The 16,510-nt window shown below is 48.2% G+C and overlaps 1 protein-coding gene across 7 annotated transcripts in view; it reads right to left on the bottom strand.

Annotated features, from left to right (window-relative positions):
• Positions 1 to 16,510, bottom strand: part of stard7 (StAR related lipid transfer domain containing 7) — a 40,137-nt gene that overhangs the window by 14,296 nt on the left and 9,331 nt on the right. For 4 of the 7 annotated variants that reach the window (XM_068001323.1, XM_068001326.1, XM_068001324.1 and 1 more), the window contains exons 2-3: positions 15,158 to 15,253; positions 3,517 to 4,038 (exon numbers count right to left, since the gene is read on the bottom strand). In XM_068001323.1, the coding sequence (XP_067857424.1) occupies positions 3,517 to 4,038; positions 15,158 to 15,195 (560 nt within the window). In that variant the 5' untranslated portion in view covers positions 15,196 to 15,253. The other 3 variants (XM_068001329.1, XM_068001327.1, XM_068001328.1) reach the window with 3 other exon arrangements.

The raw sequence follows: 16,510 nt of genomic DNA, 5'->3' as shown, positions 1-16,510 counted from the left end.
ATGGTGCCTGGCCCCTCACCTCCAGCCTCACTCCATGCAGCCTGGCCCCTCACCTCCAGCCTCACTCCATGGTGCCTGGCCCCTCACCTCCAGCCTCACTCCAACCTGCCTGGCCCCTCACCTCCAGCCTCACTCCAACCTGCCTGGCCCCTCACCTCCAGAGCAATCTCAATTCTTCCACGCTCTTTATCAACGAACAGCACACACCAATGCTAATATTGTGTTTCTATTTTCAGTCTGAGTCTTTTCAAAGTTCACCTCATGATTTATTAAAATTAATGGAGCAGTCAGCTTTTTCTGTTTTGAACTTATAACTGATGTATCTCTCATTCCTCATGAGTATATCATAGAAATTTGCGGAGCAGAAGGAGGCCATTCGGTCCATAGTGTCTGTGCCGGCAGAAAAAAAGCTGTCCAGCCTAATCCCACTTCCCTGCTCTTGGTCTGTAGCCTTGTAGGTTACGGCACTTCAGGTGCATATCCAGATACTTTTTAAATGTGATGAGGATTTCAGCCTGTACCATCCTTTCAGGCAATGAGTTCCAGACCCCACCACCTCTGAGTTAAAAAAAAATTCTCCTCAACTCCCCTCTAATCCTTCTACCAATTACTTTAAATCTATGCCCCCGGGTTATTAACCTCTCTGCTAAAGGAAATAGTTCCTTCCTATCCACTCTATCTAGGCCCCTCATAATTTCATACACCTCAATTAAATCTCCCCTCAGCCTCCTCTGTTCAAAAGAAAACATCCCCAGCCTATCCAATCTTTCCTCACAGCTAAAATTCTCCAGTCCTGGCAAAATCCTCGTAAATCTCCTCTGTGCCCTCTCGAGTGCAATCACATCATTCCTGTAATGTGGTGACCAGAATTGTACGCAATACTCAAGCTGTGGCCGAACCAATGTTTTATACAGTTCTAGCATAACATCCCTGCTCTTTTATTCTTTGCCTCGGCAAATAAAGGAAAGTATCCCGTATGCCTTTTTAATCACCTTATCACTACCTGTCCTGCCACCTTCAGGGATCTGTGGACATGCACTCCAAGGTCCCTCTGTTCCTCTACACCTCTCAGTATCCTCCCATTTATTGTGTACTCCTTGTCTTGTTTGCCCTCCTCAAATGCATTACCTCGCACTTCTCTGGATTGAATTCCATTTGCCATTTTTCTGCCCACCTGACCAGTCCATTGATATCTTCCTGCAGTCTACAGCTTTCCTCCTCACTATCAACCACACGGCCAATTTTTGTATCATCTGCAAGCTTCTTAATCATGCCCCCTACATTTAAGTCTAAATCATTGATATATACCACAAAAAGCAAGGGACCGAGTACTGAGCCCTGCAGCACCCCACTGGAAACAGCCTTCCAGTCACAAAAACACCCGACCATTACCCTTTGCTTCCTGCCACTGAGCCAATTTTGGATCCAACTTGACACTTTCCCTTGGATCCCATGGGCTTTTACTTTTCTGACCAGTCTGCCACGTGGGACCTTGTCAAAAGCCTTTCTAAAATCCATGCAGACTACATCAAATGCACTACTCTCATCGACCCTCCTTGTTACTTCCTCAAAAAATTCAATCAAGTTAGTCAGACACGACCTCCCCTGAACAAATCCATGCTGACTGTACAGGTTGAAAATTTTTAAAAAAGATATAAGTTTAACTAATCTCCTTCGCTGCATCGGAGAATAACCAGTTTACCGTGTTGGGGACAGACGCTTCTGGACTCAGTTCAGCTGCTCAGTGACTCGTTGTCCATATCTAGTATTCACTCCTCCTTTCCAGAGCTGGATATAGATCAGCAGGAATGAGTGAGATTTGAGCCCATCCAGTCAGCTGCTGCCTGGGAACAAGTGTCAGGCTCCAGGTTCAGGGGGGTCCACACTGGCACAGTCTGCACACTGACAAGATTGCACCCCTGGTGAGAAGGTAATACCACTACAGAAAAAAATTATGTCCAGCAAACTGAGGGCAGAATTACTGATCAGTCCTGTCCTGCAGACACACAAATTAGCCAATTTCAGTTCCTTTTCATGTTGAGTTTTATCCTCCTTTCCTGCAGCTTCCTGCCCCCTCCCCATGCCCCCTCTCCCCTGCCCCCCTCCTGCAGCCAAGGCACAGAACAGTCTGAGCTGCTTTCCATACACAACCTCCTCCAGCCAGGGCTTTATCTGGACCTTGTCTTTGGAGGGACTTGGAGCCCAAGTTCCAGTTCTGAAACATCCGCTACAGGACACTAGGACATTATGAGCCAAAACCAGAGGAACGCAGGTCCACATAGCACAGGATAATGATAAGGAACAACACTGGGAGGCACCCAACACAGCTAATGGTTACGAATGGCATCATCAGAAAAAAACTGCATCTTTATTTCAGTCAGCTTTTTAAAACTACGCTTGTCCAATTGGTCAATCTAATGAACACGGGGATGCTTTCTGCAGAAACAAACACTGCTGGTAACGGGGGGGACCACTTTGGCTGCAGTTACTGCTTCATCGATGTGTGTGTTAACTGGCTCTGTGACTGACCTAGCACACAAGGCAGCCTTCCTTCAGTTTCACTCACATGCATCTATCCCAGTGCTGTGAAGGGGTTGAGTGGGGTATTTCACAAGAATAAGAGACAGTTGATTTACAGCCAGTAGCCAACAGCACGGCTGCCACTGCAGATGTGTTGATAACTTCAGCTACTTATTTTAGCGTGTAGTAATCTCAAACTGAGATTAATCACCCCATGACTCCAATCAGCAAACAATCTGAAGTGACTGGTTTTATAAACACGCACACGAGTGGAATTACTCTTGTAATAAACAAACTCGGACGGGTTCCAGAAAATGCAGCAAATGCGCAGTCGGTTGGACAGCATCAGAACATAGGAACAGGACATTCAGTCCCTTGAGCCTGCTCTGCCATTCAACTAGATCATGGCTGACCTGTGTCCTAACTCCATTGACCTGCCGTTGCTTCAAATCCCTCAATGCTCTTACCCAACAAAAATCTATCGCTCTCAGTCTTGAAAGTTCCAATTGTCCCCAGCCTTTGTTTGCAGTGGGGAGGGAGTTCCAGATTTCTACCACCCTTTTGTGTGGAAAAAGTGCTTCCTGATTTTGGTCCTGGATGGCCTAACACTAATTTTAAGATTATGCCCTCTTGTACTGGATTCCCCCACCAGAGGAAATAGCTTTCCTGTGTCGACCCTATCGAATCCTTTTAACATTTTAAACACCTCGATCAGATAATCCCTCGATCTTCTATACTCAAGGCAATACAAGCCTAAACGATGCAACCTGTCCTGATAATTTAACCCTCTAAGCCCCGGAATCATTCTGAACAAGAAAAGGACAAGTGAATGTTCTGGGATCCTTCATCAGAACTCCTTCTGACCATTAACTGGCCCTTCCTCTTTCAGATGCAGTCAGGCTTGCTGTGTATTTTATGCTTATTTCAGATTTTCAGCATTTGCAAGTTTCCTTTCTCTCTCTCTGACATTACTGGACCAATGCAGGGGACACCTACCTTTGCAGCTCCTCGTCCCGGATCCTCTCGTCATCCCACATGAAGACCGCGACGAAAGCTGCCACCAGTTTCCCAGAGCCCGAGTGCCGGCTCCGAAATTTCCGCCACAGGTTGGTGAACAGGCTCCGTCGTGACCGCTCGGAGTAGAGGTTACTGTACAGCTGCCCGATCTGCTGGGCCCTCCTCAGCCTCTGTCCGGTCACGTAGCTGCAATGACTCGCCAGGATCGACACCATCTTCTTCCTTTTACCCCCACCGGCCACGCCTCCTGTGCTGCCGCCCAAGTTACAGCCTTGTCGCAGGAAGCCCAGTGCCCACCGCAGGGCACTGCCCACCTTCTTCCATGCGCCCAGCTGCTTGGCCTCACACCAACCCAGAGCCTGGCTCGAAGAGCAAGCGGACCGCAAGCAGTAAGAATACAGGCCACTGAAAGGCTTCGACCGGACGGAGTTGAATAGAACGGCTGGTCTCCTCACAGTCAGCATGGTGCACACACAGCAAGGGCAACTGATCAGGGCTCCACTAAAAAAAAAGCAGGAAAAAAAAACAATAAATAAAAGCACTGGACAGAAAATGCTTCCCCCACTTTTTTAAACCAAGAAACTGCACCCAGAACTTTTATAGACAATATATAGTGCCACTATTTTCGCAACTAGCGACTCCTTTTAATGTTCCAATGTGGAACATACAGGAAATTACCTCTCCGAAATATGCACTGGATTCTCCTGTAATGAAGGGAGGTGCAATGTGCAGGGCCGTGGGGAAAGAGCAGGGGCTAAACAGAAAAGCTCTTTCAAAGAGCTGGCACACGCACGATGGGCCGGGTGGCCTCCTCCCTACGGGGCTGTATTAATCCAGGAGGTGCAATGCGCCCCTGACCTGGCCGTGGGGGGAGGGTGGGGGCTCCAGGTCGGAGGTTTGCAGCCTTGCGACCCTGGTGCAAACCCCCCCCCCCGCCGCCTTCCCCTCTCAGCTGTCACTCACCTTCCCTGGATCCGGGCTCCCGGGCTCCAGCCACCACCTCGCCAGGCAGTGCAACCCAACCTGCTACCACCTCCCCCCTCCCATTGGAGCAACCAGTCACCCAGCGCCTCGCCGATTGGCTGCCCGCGCTGTCACTCACAGGCGGGACCCGCCCCCCTCCCCAAAGTTGCTGTGCACCGCACGGGAGGACCCACGCGCCGCCGCCGGGAGGTCAACCTGGCCGACTCTTGAAACAGCAGCAACAAAATTAATAATTGCAGGCAGCAGACCGATTTCCGCTCCATTTTGTCCATCTAATTGTTTATTACAGGAAGCGCATTTAAAAATAAAATATAAAAAGGCAATTGCGGGGGGCAGCAAAGGGGAGCCCCGGAACCTGAATTAAAAACAGAAAATGCTGCAAAAAGCTCAGCATCTGTGGGGAGAGGGAGAGTCCCATTCCCACCCTCCCCCATTGCCTTGCACTATCGTCCTTGTTGCATTTAATCTCTCCCACCCAGCACAGCCCATCCCTTTCGTTCTTTGCTCCCTTTCCGCCCCCGCCATGCACTTGTTTTTAAAAACTTTAACATCTTCCAGTTGTGACCAAAGATCTTTGACCTGAAACGTTAACTCTGTTTCTTTCTCCACGAATGCCGCCTGACTTGCTGAGCTTTTCCAGCATTTTCTGTTTTTAAAAAAAAAATTTCAGATTTCCAGCACCCGCAGTATTTTGCTTTTTGTTCCCGGAAGCTGAATGATTGATACCAAAACCACGTGCATTTCAGCAGAGGGTGCTGTGACCATGAGCTGGCCTCTGAGGCAGCAGGAGATGAGTTTGTCAGTCTCCTGTGCCCCAGAGGGCAATTTCTTGCTGGGATACAGATCTGCAATGGGGATACCAACTCTGGTTGGGGGTAACATCACATCACCTGCCATCTCCAACTGCCCCGCCCAGTAAAACAGCCTTTTCTCCTGTGGCCAATATTTTTATAACCAATAAATGAAAGTGTTAATTGCCCCAATGATTTTTTTTCACCCAAGTGTTGCTCTCAGCAGTGTCCAGGAGATTAATCTTCAGTTCCTGGAGATTCCAGGGCAATCCTGGAGGGTTGGCAACCCCAGTCTGCAGTGAAAGTTGCTCCCCAACACCTTTCTCAACAACAGCCTGCTAAAACTGTAACAAAGCACTTTGCAGCGGTTAAAATGGACACCAAACAGGCTAGGAGAAGTTGCTGAAAGCATAAGTCAAAGAGGCAGATTTTGAGGAAGCCTTTGAAAGGCGAGAGACAGTTATCAAGGCGGGAGGGGTTTAAGCAGAGCCAAGTCGGCTCAAGGCTGAAGTGGTCATTCTACATGTGTTGATCATGGGGGTAATCACAGCGAGTCCTATCCTCACTCGATATCCACACTTTCCAGTCAGGGTAGCTGAGTGAAACCAGGAACGGGAACATTTGTTACGAACAAATGATAGACCAAAACCCTTGGTAAGGGTCAGTCCAAAGAATTGTTACTAAGCACAGATGGAAAAAGTATTAGAATAACATAATTGCAGTAATTTAGAACTACAATCGTACAGATCAGTATTCAGTAATTCAACAACTGGTTCCAGTTTTGCTCAACTGGAGAACATCACAGCACTGAGCTCATGCACTGAGAGGCAAACCTTCCCATCACTCTTCTCCAGTGTGGTGATGGAGGAATAAGAACATGAATAAAACAATGTAAAATTCACAGGTATTACACTGCAATCAATGTGGGCAGCTGAGGGTAAAAGTGTGACGTGGGCAATGGGCTGACGGTGAGCGATACGATCCTGCTGCTCCCTGACATAACACATTGAACATCCTGCGGCTTACTGCAGATGTGTGCGGAGCGGTGCAGGGCAGGGGGGAGGGAGAAAAAGACTTTACAGGGAGGGGACGATCATGTGGTAAAGCCAAGAGGTACAGAAAGTAAAATGGAGAGAGTAAGGCACAGGTTGGAGAGAGAGCACAAGGTGCAAGATGAGAAAGAGCGATGCAAGGAACAGGGAATGGGAGTGAAGTGGATCGTCCCGGGGGAAGAGAAGCAGTTTAGGTGAGAGAGCAACAATGAGGATGTACAAAGGAATCGTGGGACAATATGGGAGGACAATAATTTCCATGAATTGGGAGGTTTGGGAAGACGAGGAAAATAGCCCAGATACCGAAACAGCAGTGTGCTGGCTCGCGCTCCAGCTCTGCAATGTGATGTACCCGGAGTATGCCAGTTTTAAACTCACAATTCTGCACACAACGGGTTCCTTATCTCAGCTACTTTGTCACAGGGGCAGAGGAACTAGTATGTAATGCTTTTCCCACTGATTACTGAGTTACACTGGCAGGTCCCCCTCATCCACCCTCGGGGCCCAGAAGCAGTAAGTTGGAAGATCTGAAAAAAAAGGAAGAATCAACCTCTCAGTAAGTATGTGACAAAATAATAAGCTCTGTTACCAGCAGGTATTCATCGAGATGGAAAATATAACCTGCCTGTATTTCAAATACACTGTAGGTGACACTGCCCCCTGGAGGTGTGGAGGGACACTGACCCTGACCCCTGGAGGTGAGGAGGGACACTGACCCTGACCCCTGGAGGTGAGGAGGGACACTGACCCTGACCCCCTGGAGGTGAGGAGGGACACTGACCCTGACCCCCTGGAGGTGAGGAGGGACACTGACCCTGACCCCCTGGAGGTGAGGAGGACACTGACCCTGACCCCCTGGAGGTGAGGAGGACACTGACCCTGACCCCTGGAGGTGAGGAGGGACACTGACCCTGACCCCCTGGAGGTGAGGAGGGACACTGACCCTGACCCCCTGGAGGTGAGGAGGACACTGACCCTGACCCCTGGAGGTGAGGAGGGACACTGACCCTGACCCCCTGGAGGTGAGGAGGGACACTGACCCTGACCCCTGGAGGTGAGGAGGGACACTGACCCTGACCCCCTGGAGGTGAGGAGGGACACTGACCCTGACCCCTGGAGGTGAGGAGGGACACTGACCCTGACCCCTGGAGGTGAGGAGGGACACTGACCCTGACCCCTGGAGGTGAGGAGGGACACTGACCCTGACCCCTGGAGGTGAGGAGGGACACTGACCCTGACCCCCTGGAGGTGAGGAGGGACACTGACCCTGACCCCCTGGAGGTGAGGAGGGACACTGACCCTGACCCCCTGGAGGTGAGGAGGGACACTGACCCTGACCCCCTGGAGGTGAGGAGGGACACTGACCCTGACCCCTGGAGGTGAGGAGGGACACTGACCCTGACCCCTGGAGGTGAGGAGGGACACTGACCCTGACCCCTGGAGGTGAGGAGGGACACTGACCCTGACCCCTGGAGGTGAAGAGGGACACTGACCCTGACCCCTGGAGGTGAGGAGGGACACTGACCCTGACCCCTGGAGGTGAGGAGGGACACTGTCCCTGACCCCTGGAGGTGAGGAGGGACACTGACCCTGACCCCCTGGAGGTGAGGAGGGACACTGACCCTGACCCCCTGGAGGTGAGGAGGGACACTGACCCTGACCCCTGGAGGTGTGGAGGGACACTGACCATGACCCCCTGGAGGTGTGGAGGGACACTGACCCTGACCCCCTGGAGGTGAGGAGGGACACTGACCCTGACCCCCTGGAGGTGAGGAGGGACACTGACCCTGACCCCTGGAGGTGTGGAGGGACACTGACCCTGACCCCCTGGAGGTGTGGAGGGACACTGACCCTGACCCCTGGAGGTGAGGAGGGACACTGACCCTGACCCCTGGAGGTGAGGAGGGACACTGACCCTGACCCCTGGAGGTGAGGAGGGACACTGACCCTGACCCTGACCCCTGGAGGTGAGGAGGGACACTGACCCTGACCCCTGGAGGTGAGGAGGGACACTGACCCTGACCCTGACCCCCTGGAGGTGAGGAGGGACACTGACCCTGACCCCCTGGAGGTGTGGAGGGTCACTGACCCTGACCCCTGGAGGTGAGGAGGGTCACTGACCCTGACCCCTGGAGGTGAGGAGGGGCACTGACCCTGACCCCTGGAGGCTCGGGGGCACGACAGCTCTTAAGTCGGCCTTGGCACAAATTCCCATAGTCCATTGCAGGGTATACGACACAACTGTTAACCAATACGCAAGTGTGGTCTACTAGTCTTTTGCTACTGAGAACCAAAGACATGGGGGGTGGGGAAAGTTGGGATTTCCACTAGTTGAGGGAAAGGTGCCAAAATGTTGGTGAGCAGGGAATACTGTAGGTCTCACCCCTCCTAGACTATAAGCTGGCATCACAATTTGACTGTAAGATGCTATTTTCGTGAGGTTAAAAAGGTCTTTGAATTTGACCTCAGCCCTGAATATGGGGTCAGGAGCAACAACGGCTGCAAACCCACTCCGAAACTTCAGGGGCAGAGCTCACAATAAGGCTATACTGTGAAATGGGTGGCTGAATGTTGCTCTCAATGACTGACCCTTCCACAGGCCAAAATATAACTCCCCACCACCTCCAGCATCTTTAATAAAATTCAGTTCAGATCAAAGGTCATCGACCTGAAACGTAAATTCTGTTTCTCTCTCCGCAGATGCTGCCTCACCACGCTGAGCGTTTTACAGCGTTTTCTGTTTCTTTTTCAGATTTCCAGCATCCGCACCATTTTGCTTTTGTTTTAATGCCCCCAGGGCGCTGATAGTCCTGTGTAGGCTGGAGTCTGTGGGCGAGTGTGACGCCCTGGCACACACTCGGTACTGGGTGTCATTGTGTGCAGTGGATCTCTCTGCACTGCAGCTATAACCAGAACAACAGCTTGCATTCGTATAGCACCTTTAAGGTAGAAAAGGAGGCGTAATCAGACACAATGGAGACACAGAAGCAGTAATAGTGCTGCAGCAAATTGGTCTCGAAACCAGTGGTAGGACATATAGGATTTACTCCAGACTCCGGTTGCAAACTGGCTGTCCAGAAATTAATTTTTTTTCTTCAGAAAGCTGGGTGAAGGACTGAAACGCATAGTTCCAGATACCACCATGGTTAAGACGATGAGCTAAATCGAAGTTGCAACAATTCGGTGATGCCAAGCGTGTGGGGCGTAGGAAGGAAAGGAAGAAAGGCTGCAGTAAAATGCATTGCGTTTTTAACTTCTTTCCAATAATTTAGTCAGATTGCAGTTCTGCATTGGAGGCACACTCTGGGGGCACACTCTGGGGGCTATGGGGAGGTGGGGCAAAAATCAAGTTTAAATTTATGTTCTCATTAATTTGCATATATCTCAACTTACTGATACCAACAGATGTTGCTGTTCCGATTTAAGAATTTTCAATAACGAAGCAGTAATGCTTAAAATAGCCCTCACCAAACCTCCAGGCTCACAAAATTGAAATAGGGCAAACCAGTTGACCGGGCTTTGAAGGATGGAAAACCAGAGCTCAGAAGAGCCATACATGGATCACAGGCTGCAGTTTGCAAACGCTGGCTAAGTAGATAAAGGCACCAACCAATGTAGACAGAGCCATACAGACCAAAAGCTCTCAACTTCACTCCATGGTCTGCTGACTTAACGAATCTCAAGCCAGGGCAAGAATCATGGGGCAATAATCGGCCTTAGCAGCCTGAGGCAAAGGAGGCGGGGGTGGGGGGAAAAAATGAGCTGATTCAACTTCTGATTCCCAATCCGGTGACTCCTGCATAATGTGCAGACGCTGGGGGAGGGCGCAATCGGACTCACTTGTGATGTCCCGAACATTCATCATGTAGCCTCATACCTGAAGTGTGGCTACTGAAGGGAAATTGGATTTCATAGAACTGTACCCCAGCAAGAGTCAATGCCTTTACAAGAAAGGGGGAACAAAATTGGGGGAGGGTGCACCCCTCTTCAAGTTTGTAATATTGAGGTTTATAGACACTAATGGGTACTAGATGGTCTGATGATAGAATGAAAGACTTAACTGGCCTTTTGTCTATGGAAATTGATGTTTTTTTCCTTTCCCCTTTTGACCAGGTGCCTGGAATCTAGGAAGAGATGCAGCTGACTTGTCACAGCATTTACATTCTGAACAAAACGAGTGAATGTGGCAATGTGAAGTTAAGCGAAAAGCAATTCGCAAAGTGGAAAGGTTAATTTGGTTACTGCTGCTCCATATGAATATAAGAAATAGGAGCAGGAGTAGGCCATCCGGCCCCTCGAGCCTGCTCCGCCATTCAATCAGATCATGGCTGATCTTCGACCTCAATGCCATTTTCTTGCACCATCCCCATATCCCTTGATGCCTTTAATATCTAGAAATCTATCGATCTCTGTTTTGAATGTACTCAATGACTGAGCTTCCACAGCCCTCTGGGGTGGGGAATTCCAAAGATTCACCACCCTCTAAGTGAAGAAATTTCTTCTCATCCCAGTCCTAAATAGCCGACCCCTTATTCTGAGACTGTGACCCCTGGTTCTAGACTCCCCAGCCAGGGGAAACATCCTCCTTGCATCTACACTGTCGAGCCCTGTAAGAATTTTGTATGTTTCAATGAGATCACCTCTCATTCTTCTAAACTCAAGTGAATACAGGCCTAGTCTACTCAATCTCTCCTCATACGACAATCCCACCATCCCAGGAATCAGTCTGGTGAACCTTCGTTGCACTCCCTCGATGACAAGTATATCCTTTTTTAGTGTCTCCTTACCAAAATTTAGGTAAGGAGACACTCCAAGTGCGGTCTCACCAGGGCCCTGTAGAATTGCAGTAAGACATCTTTACTCCTGTACTCAAATCCTCTTGTAATAAAGGCCAACATACCATTTGCCTTCCTAATTGCTTGCTGCACCTGCATGTTAGCTTTCAGTGACTCATGTACAAGGACACCCAGGTCCCTTTGAATATCAACATTTCCCAATCTCTTACCACTTAAAAAATACTCTGGATTTCTGTTTTACCTACCAAAGTGGATAACTTCACATTTTTCCACATTATATTCCATCTGCCATGTTCTTGCCCACTCACTTAGCCTGTCTCTATCCCCTTGAAGCCTCTTTGCATCTTCCTCACAATTCACATTCCCACCCGGTTTTGTGTCATCAGCAGACTTGGAAATATTACATTTGGTCCCTTCATCCAAATCATTGATATAGATTGTGAATAGCTGGGGCCCAAGCACCGATCCCTGCGGTACCCCACTAGTCACAGTCTACCAACCTAAAAATACCCGTTTACTCCTACTCTCTGTTTTCTATCTGTTAACCAATTCTCAATCCATGTCAGGCTATTACCCCTAATTCCATGTGCTCTAACTTTGTTCACCAACCTCCTGTGCGGGACCTTATTGAAAGGTCCATTCAATAAATGCTGGGAGAACTGGACACTGGGCATCTGCCACCTTTTAAAATGACCAGCTTGCGCAAGGTAGAGAGGGAGTACAATCCCAGCCACTGAGCTAAGCAGATCGGTGAAATGCCACCAACAGTCACAGCTCATCCAGTGTGTCAAGTACAGGGGGATTTCCCTCATGATGAGATTGTTGCATCTTTCAGCTTCTGCATTTACTGCCTTCTGTGAAAGTTTTGTGCAGAACACACAAAAAGTTCTCACAGCAATGTCTTTCTGGTTCAGTTAATGTGCACTGTAGGCTGTGCCATGGAGCACCAGCAGGTGGCATCAGGGTGCAGCAAGGCAGAGGTTTGTGCTGCAGTTGCCCAGAGGGTTGTGAATCTCGGCTATGCCATTGTGAGGGGCCAGTTTGTGGTGTGTGTGGGGGCGGGAGAAAGAGAGAATCAGAATGTATTGCCCCTGCACTGCTTTCTTCCAGATGCTCGTAGTCGGTTCAAAAGCAACAATGATGAGACCTCAAGCAGTGTGTGGGGTGACCTCTGCTCATTCTCACAAAAAACAAAGCCGAAATGGGAATCCTGCTTTGAATGGATGTCTTAATTATCTGTGCCACAGTGTAACAGTGCACCATCTCACCTTTTTTAAAAAAAAAATGAAGAAACCTCAGTGAAGGGCCAGACATCACTGAGGCTGAAAAACGCAACAGTGAAGACAAAGTAAGTCAGGGAGTATTGGTTCAGTGATACCAAACTTGGGTATCAAAAGACTGTCGAAGGACAGGGAGATAAGAACTGCCAGTCAATATTTATTCCTTTCTTATTTGACAATATTTCAGAAATAAAGCTTCAATAGTTCAAAGTGGTCGTAAATGAGTTAATCACTTACTTTTTTATCTTTTATCATCGACTCCTTCTTCAAGTCCTGGGGACCCAAAATGGTGAAGAATTTCTACAGTTCTATGTATGACAGTACATTGACACCAATATTGTGCTATTATACAATAATTTCGTCCCTGTCTCCGTTGGCAGTGCATATCCAGCAGCTCAGAGTGGACAAGTGACCTGGCCTGAACTGGCCACTTGGAGGCACAGGATTGTGGCCTTGGAAGAACTATCCGGACTGTCCCTCCCCTGTGAGAAAGTGCCACAGCAGGGGAGATGAGCTTAGTAACCTGGCAGTACGCAGAAATACAACTGGTCACTTCATTGCTGAGCATTGGTGCCCCAACACAGTGAAACATCAGTTGTTTCAAAGCTTGTCTTTACGTTGTAATCAATACAAAAAAAAACTTGGTGCACCGATATATCCTGATGCTTTTCAGTGTGTGCACAACCTTTTCAGGTGTGGGAACTGTCCCACAGTGATCTGTAAACGGGCACAGCTGCCAAGGTGGGAGAGACAGTCAAACTTGTAGAAGCCTTATTTTGGGTGAGTGATGTGAAGGAATTACTAAGTGGCATGTGTGCAGTTTGTATTCAGCTGCAGTGAGTGACATACTAACAGCAGTGTGTAAATGGATGCGCTAACAACTTCGGTGTTAAAAACCAGATGAACGTCTGGTTCTTGTGAACTCTCCCGTGTTAATGGTTTCTGAAAATTAATCTGAGCTGTTTCAACACAGCTGTGTTCAGAACATTGGCTTGTCTGTGTTCAGAACTTGTGTACACTTCTGATTTGGAAAGAAACTGCATCACTGGGTCGAGGTGTCAAAATTCTGATCAAACATAACCTTGCTGACCCTCCGCTGATTAATGCAGTGTACGTAGTTTGTCCATAATAGAAACTCAACAGAATCAGGTTCTGCACAGAACTCCCTCCGTGGCTGAAATGAGTAAAGATATCGCTTGGTGTTACTGAGCTGTACGGATCCGGTAGGGGAGCTCCCGAAACTGTGCTGAATTAGCCAATCTCAGCTGGCCTGTGGGAGCAACGTTGCAATTAGCCAAGGTGCCCCCTGGGTACAGAGCAGGAAAATCAACCAGCCTTCCCACCCCTGATCTCTTATCCAGTGACTACTGGTAATCATATTTGTACAAGTGAGATGAACATAGGAACATACGAGATGAAGACCAGATCAGGCTTGGGTGAGACATCTCCACATTCCCCACTGTTTAATAGCCTGCCTAGAAGCTCAGACAAAAAGTAGCCACTGGGTCGAAGTGCTGCAGGCCCCTGTAGAACTGTACACAAGGATAAGTCAACCCCCTCCGGAGAGAAGGGAAAAGATTGGGACACAAAAAAGGTTACGAATTGCACCAGTGTTCAACAGGTTCACGGTCATTTCATCAAAATTAAATTTTGTGATACAGAATTTTCTGAGCACCGTAAAATTAATTTCAGTATAATTTGGTCCTTTATTCATTAGAGAATTTTCACAATCACAATTTGACAGAGAGTGGGGGCACGTGATTGGATGGGAGGGCTGAATGGTCAGGTCCACATGGCTTGCACAGATGCCTGTCAGAATGCAGCTCCCGGTGGGTCAGATTCCTTTCCTCCCAGTGACCTGCTTTAGCTTGGTGTTGCTCCTAAATGCCAGGTTGAGAATCAGCAATCTTTTGCCTCGGAATCTAAAGTCAGCATGAATCCCAAGACCACTGGACTCTCCTAGGATGGCATGGAGTGGTTATGTCGTGCTTAAGTAGCATCATAACTTCAAAATATATTTTAAGGAAGAAACAATTAGCTACAGTGTGACTTAGCACAGTGTACTGTATCTTATGAGTGCAATGTTTCAGAACCCAAGGACAATTACAATAATTTAAAAGAATGCTACCAGTGGGGGTTATGACTTAAAAGAGAGGGTTTTCATGCAAGTTTATCCACCCACCCCCCCCCGTCCCGCCCATCTCTGCTGAAGGCATTGGTTTGTTGCTGGAGTACACGTCTCTGAACACTAGGAACACAGGCAGTACCTTGTCCAAGTGGCCATTCATGGGAGCCCAGAGTGAGAGGCTACACAACTGTGGCTTGCATTCCAGTTTAGTCTGGTTCTGAGGTCACCTGAGCTTTAGACAGGGGTATCTGGAAAACAATCTGGAGCGGGAATCTTGATTAATTTTCCCAAGAGCGTGAAGGCTTGTTATTCCCTGCCCCGGACTGAGATCATCTAAATCTGCACCGACCAGGGTCAAAGCTAGGGCCTTCCTGGTCTGCGTGGCTTTAACCACTCACTGACACTTTTGGGAAGTCCAGAGCTTTTGGTCTGTTTTTCCCCATCAATCTGTGCCTCCTGAACAATGCACAAATGGCTTGGACAGCTACTGACCCGCGAGCAACAGGGTGTACAATATTTTAGACCCGGGGAGGGAACGCGTGTTTCTGTGGGGCATGGAGGATGTGCAATTTCTCTTTCACAGACTCACCTCCACACATCCTCTTCCAGTCCCAAAGCCTTCAACATTCCTCCGACAGAAATATGTTACCTCGGTGTCTATCTGTTTTACTGGGACCAGGGGCACCTTAAAGAAATAATAAAGAGAGTAACACCCTGCACATGGCACCTACAAAAAGGGCATTATTACAGAATTATACATAGCTTGAACTTTTCAGTGTGATTTATCTGAAGGGATTGGTTAGAAAGAGGTCAGCATGTTGTTGCAGTGCTGCAGCTATCTATTTCTGGGCTGTTAATCAAGCTTAGTGTTCATTGCCAAACTTTGGGCTAGGAATTTTGGTTTGGGGGCAGGGGGGAGGGAAGATGAGTGAGGAACAACCCAGCTTTGGTGAGGCTGAATCCCAAAGCAGATTGAAAGCAATGATCAGTGCACCTTCCAAACTGGTTTGTTGCCTGTGCCACATATAAATTTTTATTCCTGTTTAATTTCCTCCAGCAGGATTAACTTGAAAATATTGCCCCAGCTCCGGATCAGACTTGTTACTGTCACAGCAAGTGGAGCTGTTGGCAGGCACTGCCGGGAGTTTATATGCAAATGGATTTGTGACATTTTTACAACCATAACTATGAACAACGTTGGAAAATGTGAAAAGTGAGGAATTGAGGAAATCAATCATAACTGCCAAAGCGATAAATAAAAAAAACTATTAAAGCCATTTAAATTCCAATATTAGAATAATTCCAAGATGATTGCAAAATAAATTCCAGGTTGCAAACTTCAACACAATGCACTAAGAGTAGAGTATGGCAAAGTACGGACTCTCTAATTTGATCCTGGTTAGCAAAACTGAAGCCTATGGGCAATGGCTGCGTGCATATGTAGTTGGCTAAGGGACAGAAAGCAGAGGGTAGTGGTTAATGGTTGTTTTTCAGACTGGAGGGAAGTGTGCAGTGGTGTTCCCCAGAGGCTGGCGTTGGGACCACTGCTCTTTTTGATATATATTAATGACCTGGACTTGGGTATAGAGGATATAATTTCAAAGTTTGCAAATGACACAAAACTCGGAAATGTGGTAAACAATGAGGAGGATAGTAACAGACTTCAGGAGGACATAGACAGACTGGTGAAATGGGCAGACACATGGCAGATGAAATTTAACGCAGGGAAGTGTGAAGTGATTCTTTTTGGTAGGAAGAATGAGGACAGGCAATATAAACTAAATGGTACAATTCTAAAAGGAGTGCAGGAACAGAAAGACCTGGGTGTGCACACACACAAATGTTTGATGGCGGCAGGACAAGTTGAGAAGGCTGTTAAAAAGGCATACAGGATCCTTAGCTTTATAAATAGAGGCATGGAGTACAAAAACAAGGAAGTTAT

Source organism: Heptranchias perlo, chromosome 20 (genome assembly GCF_035084215.1).
Source record: "Heptranchias perlo isolate sHepPer1 chromosome 20, sHepPer1.hap1, whole genome shotgun sequence".
NCBI classification, from domain to species: Eukaryota; Metazoa; Chordata; class Chondrichthyes; order Hexanchiformes; family Hexanchidae; genus Heptranchias; species Heptranchias perlo.
This window is presented reverse-complemented; position numbering and strand designations above follow the sequence as displayed.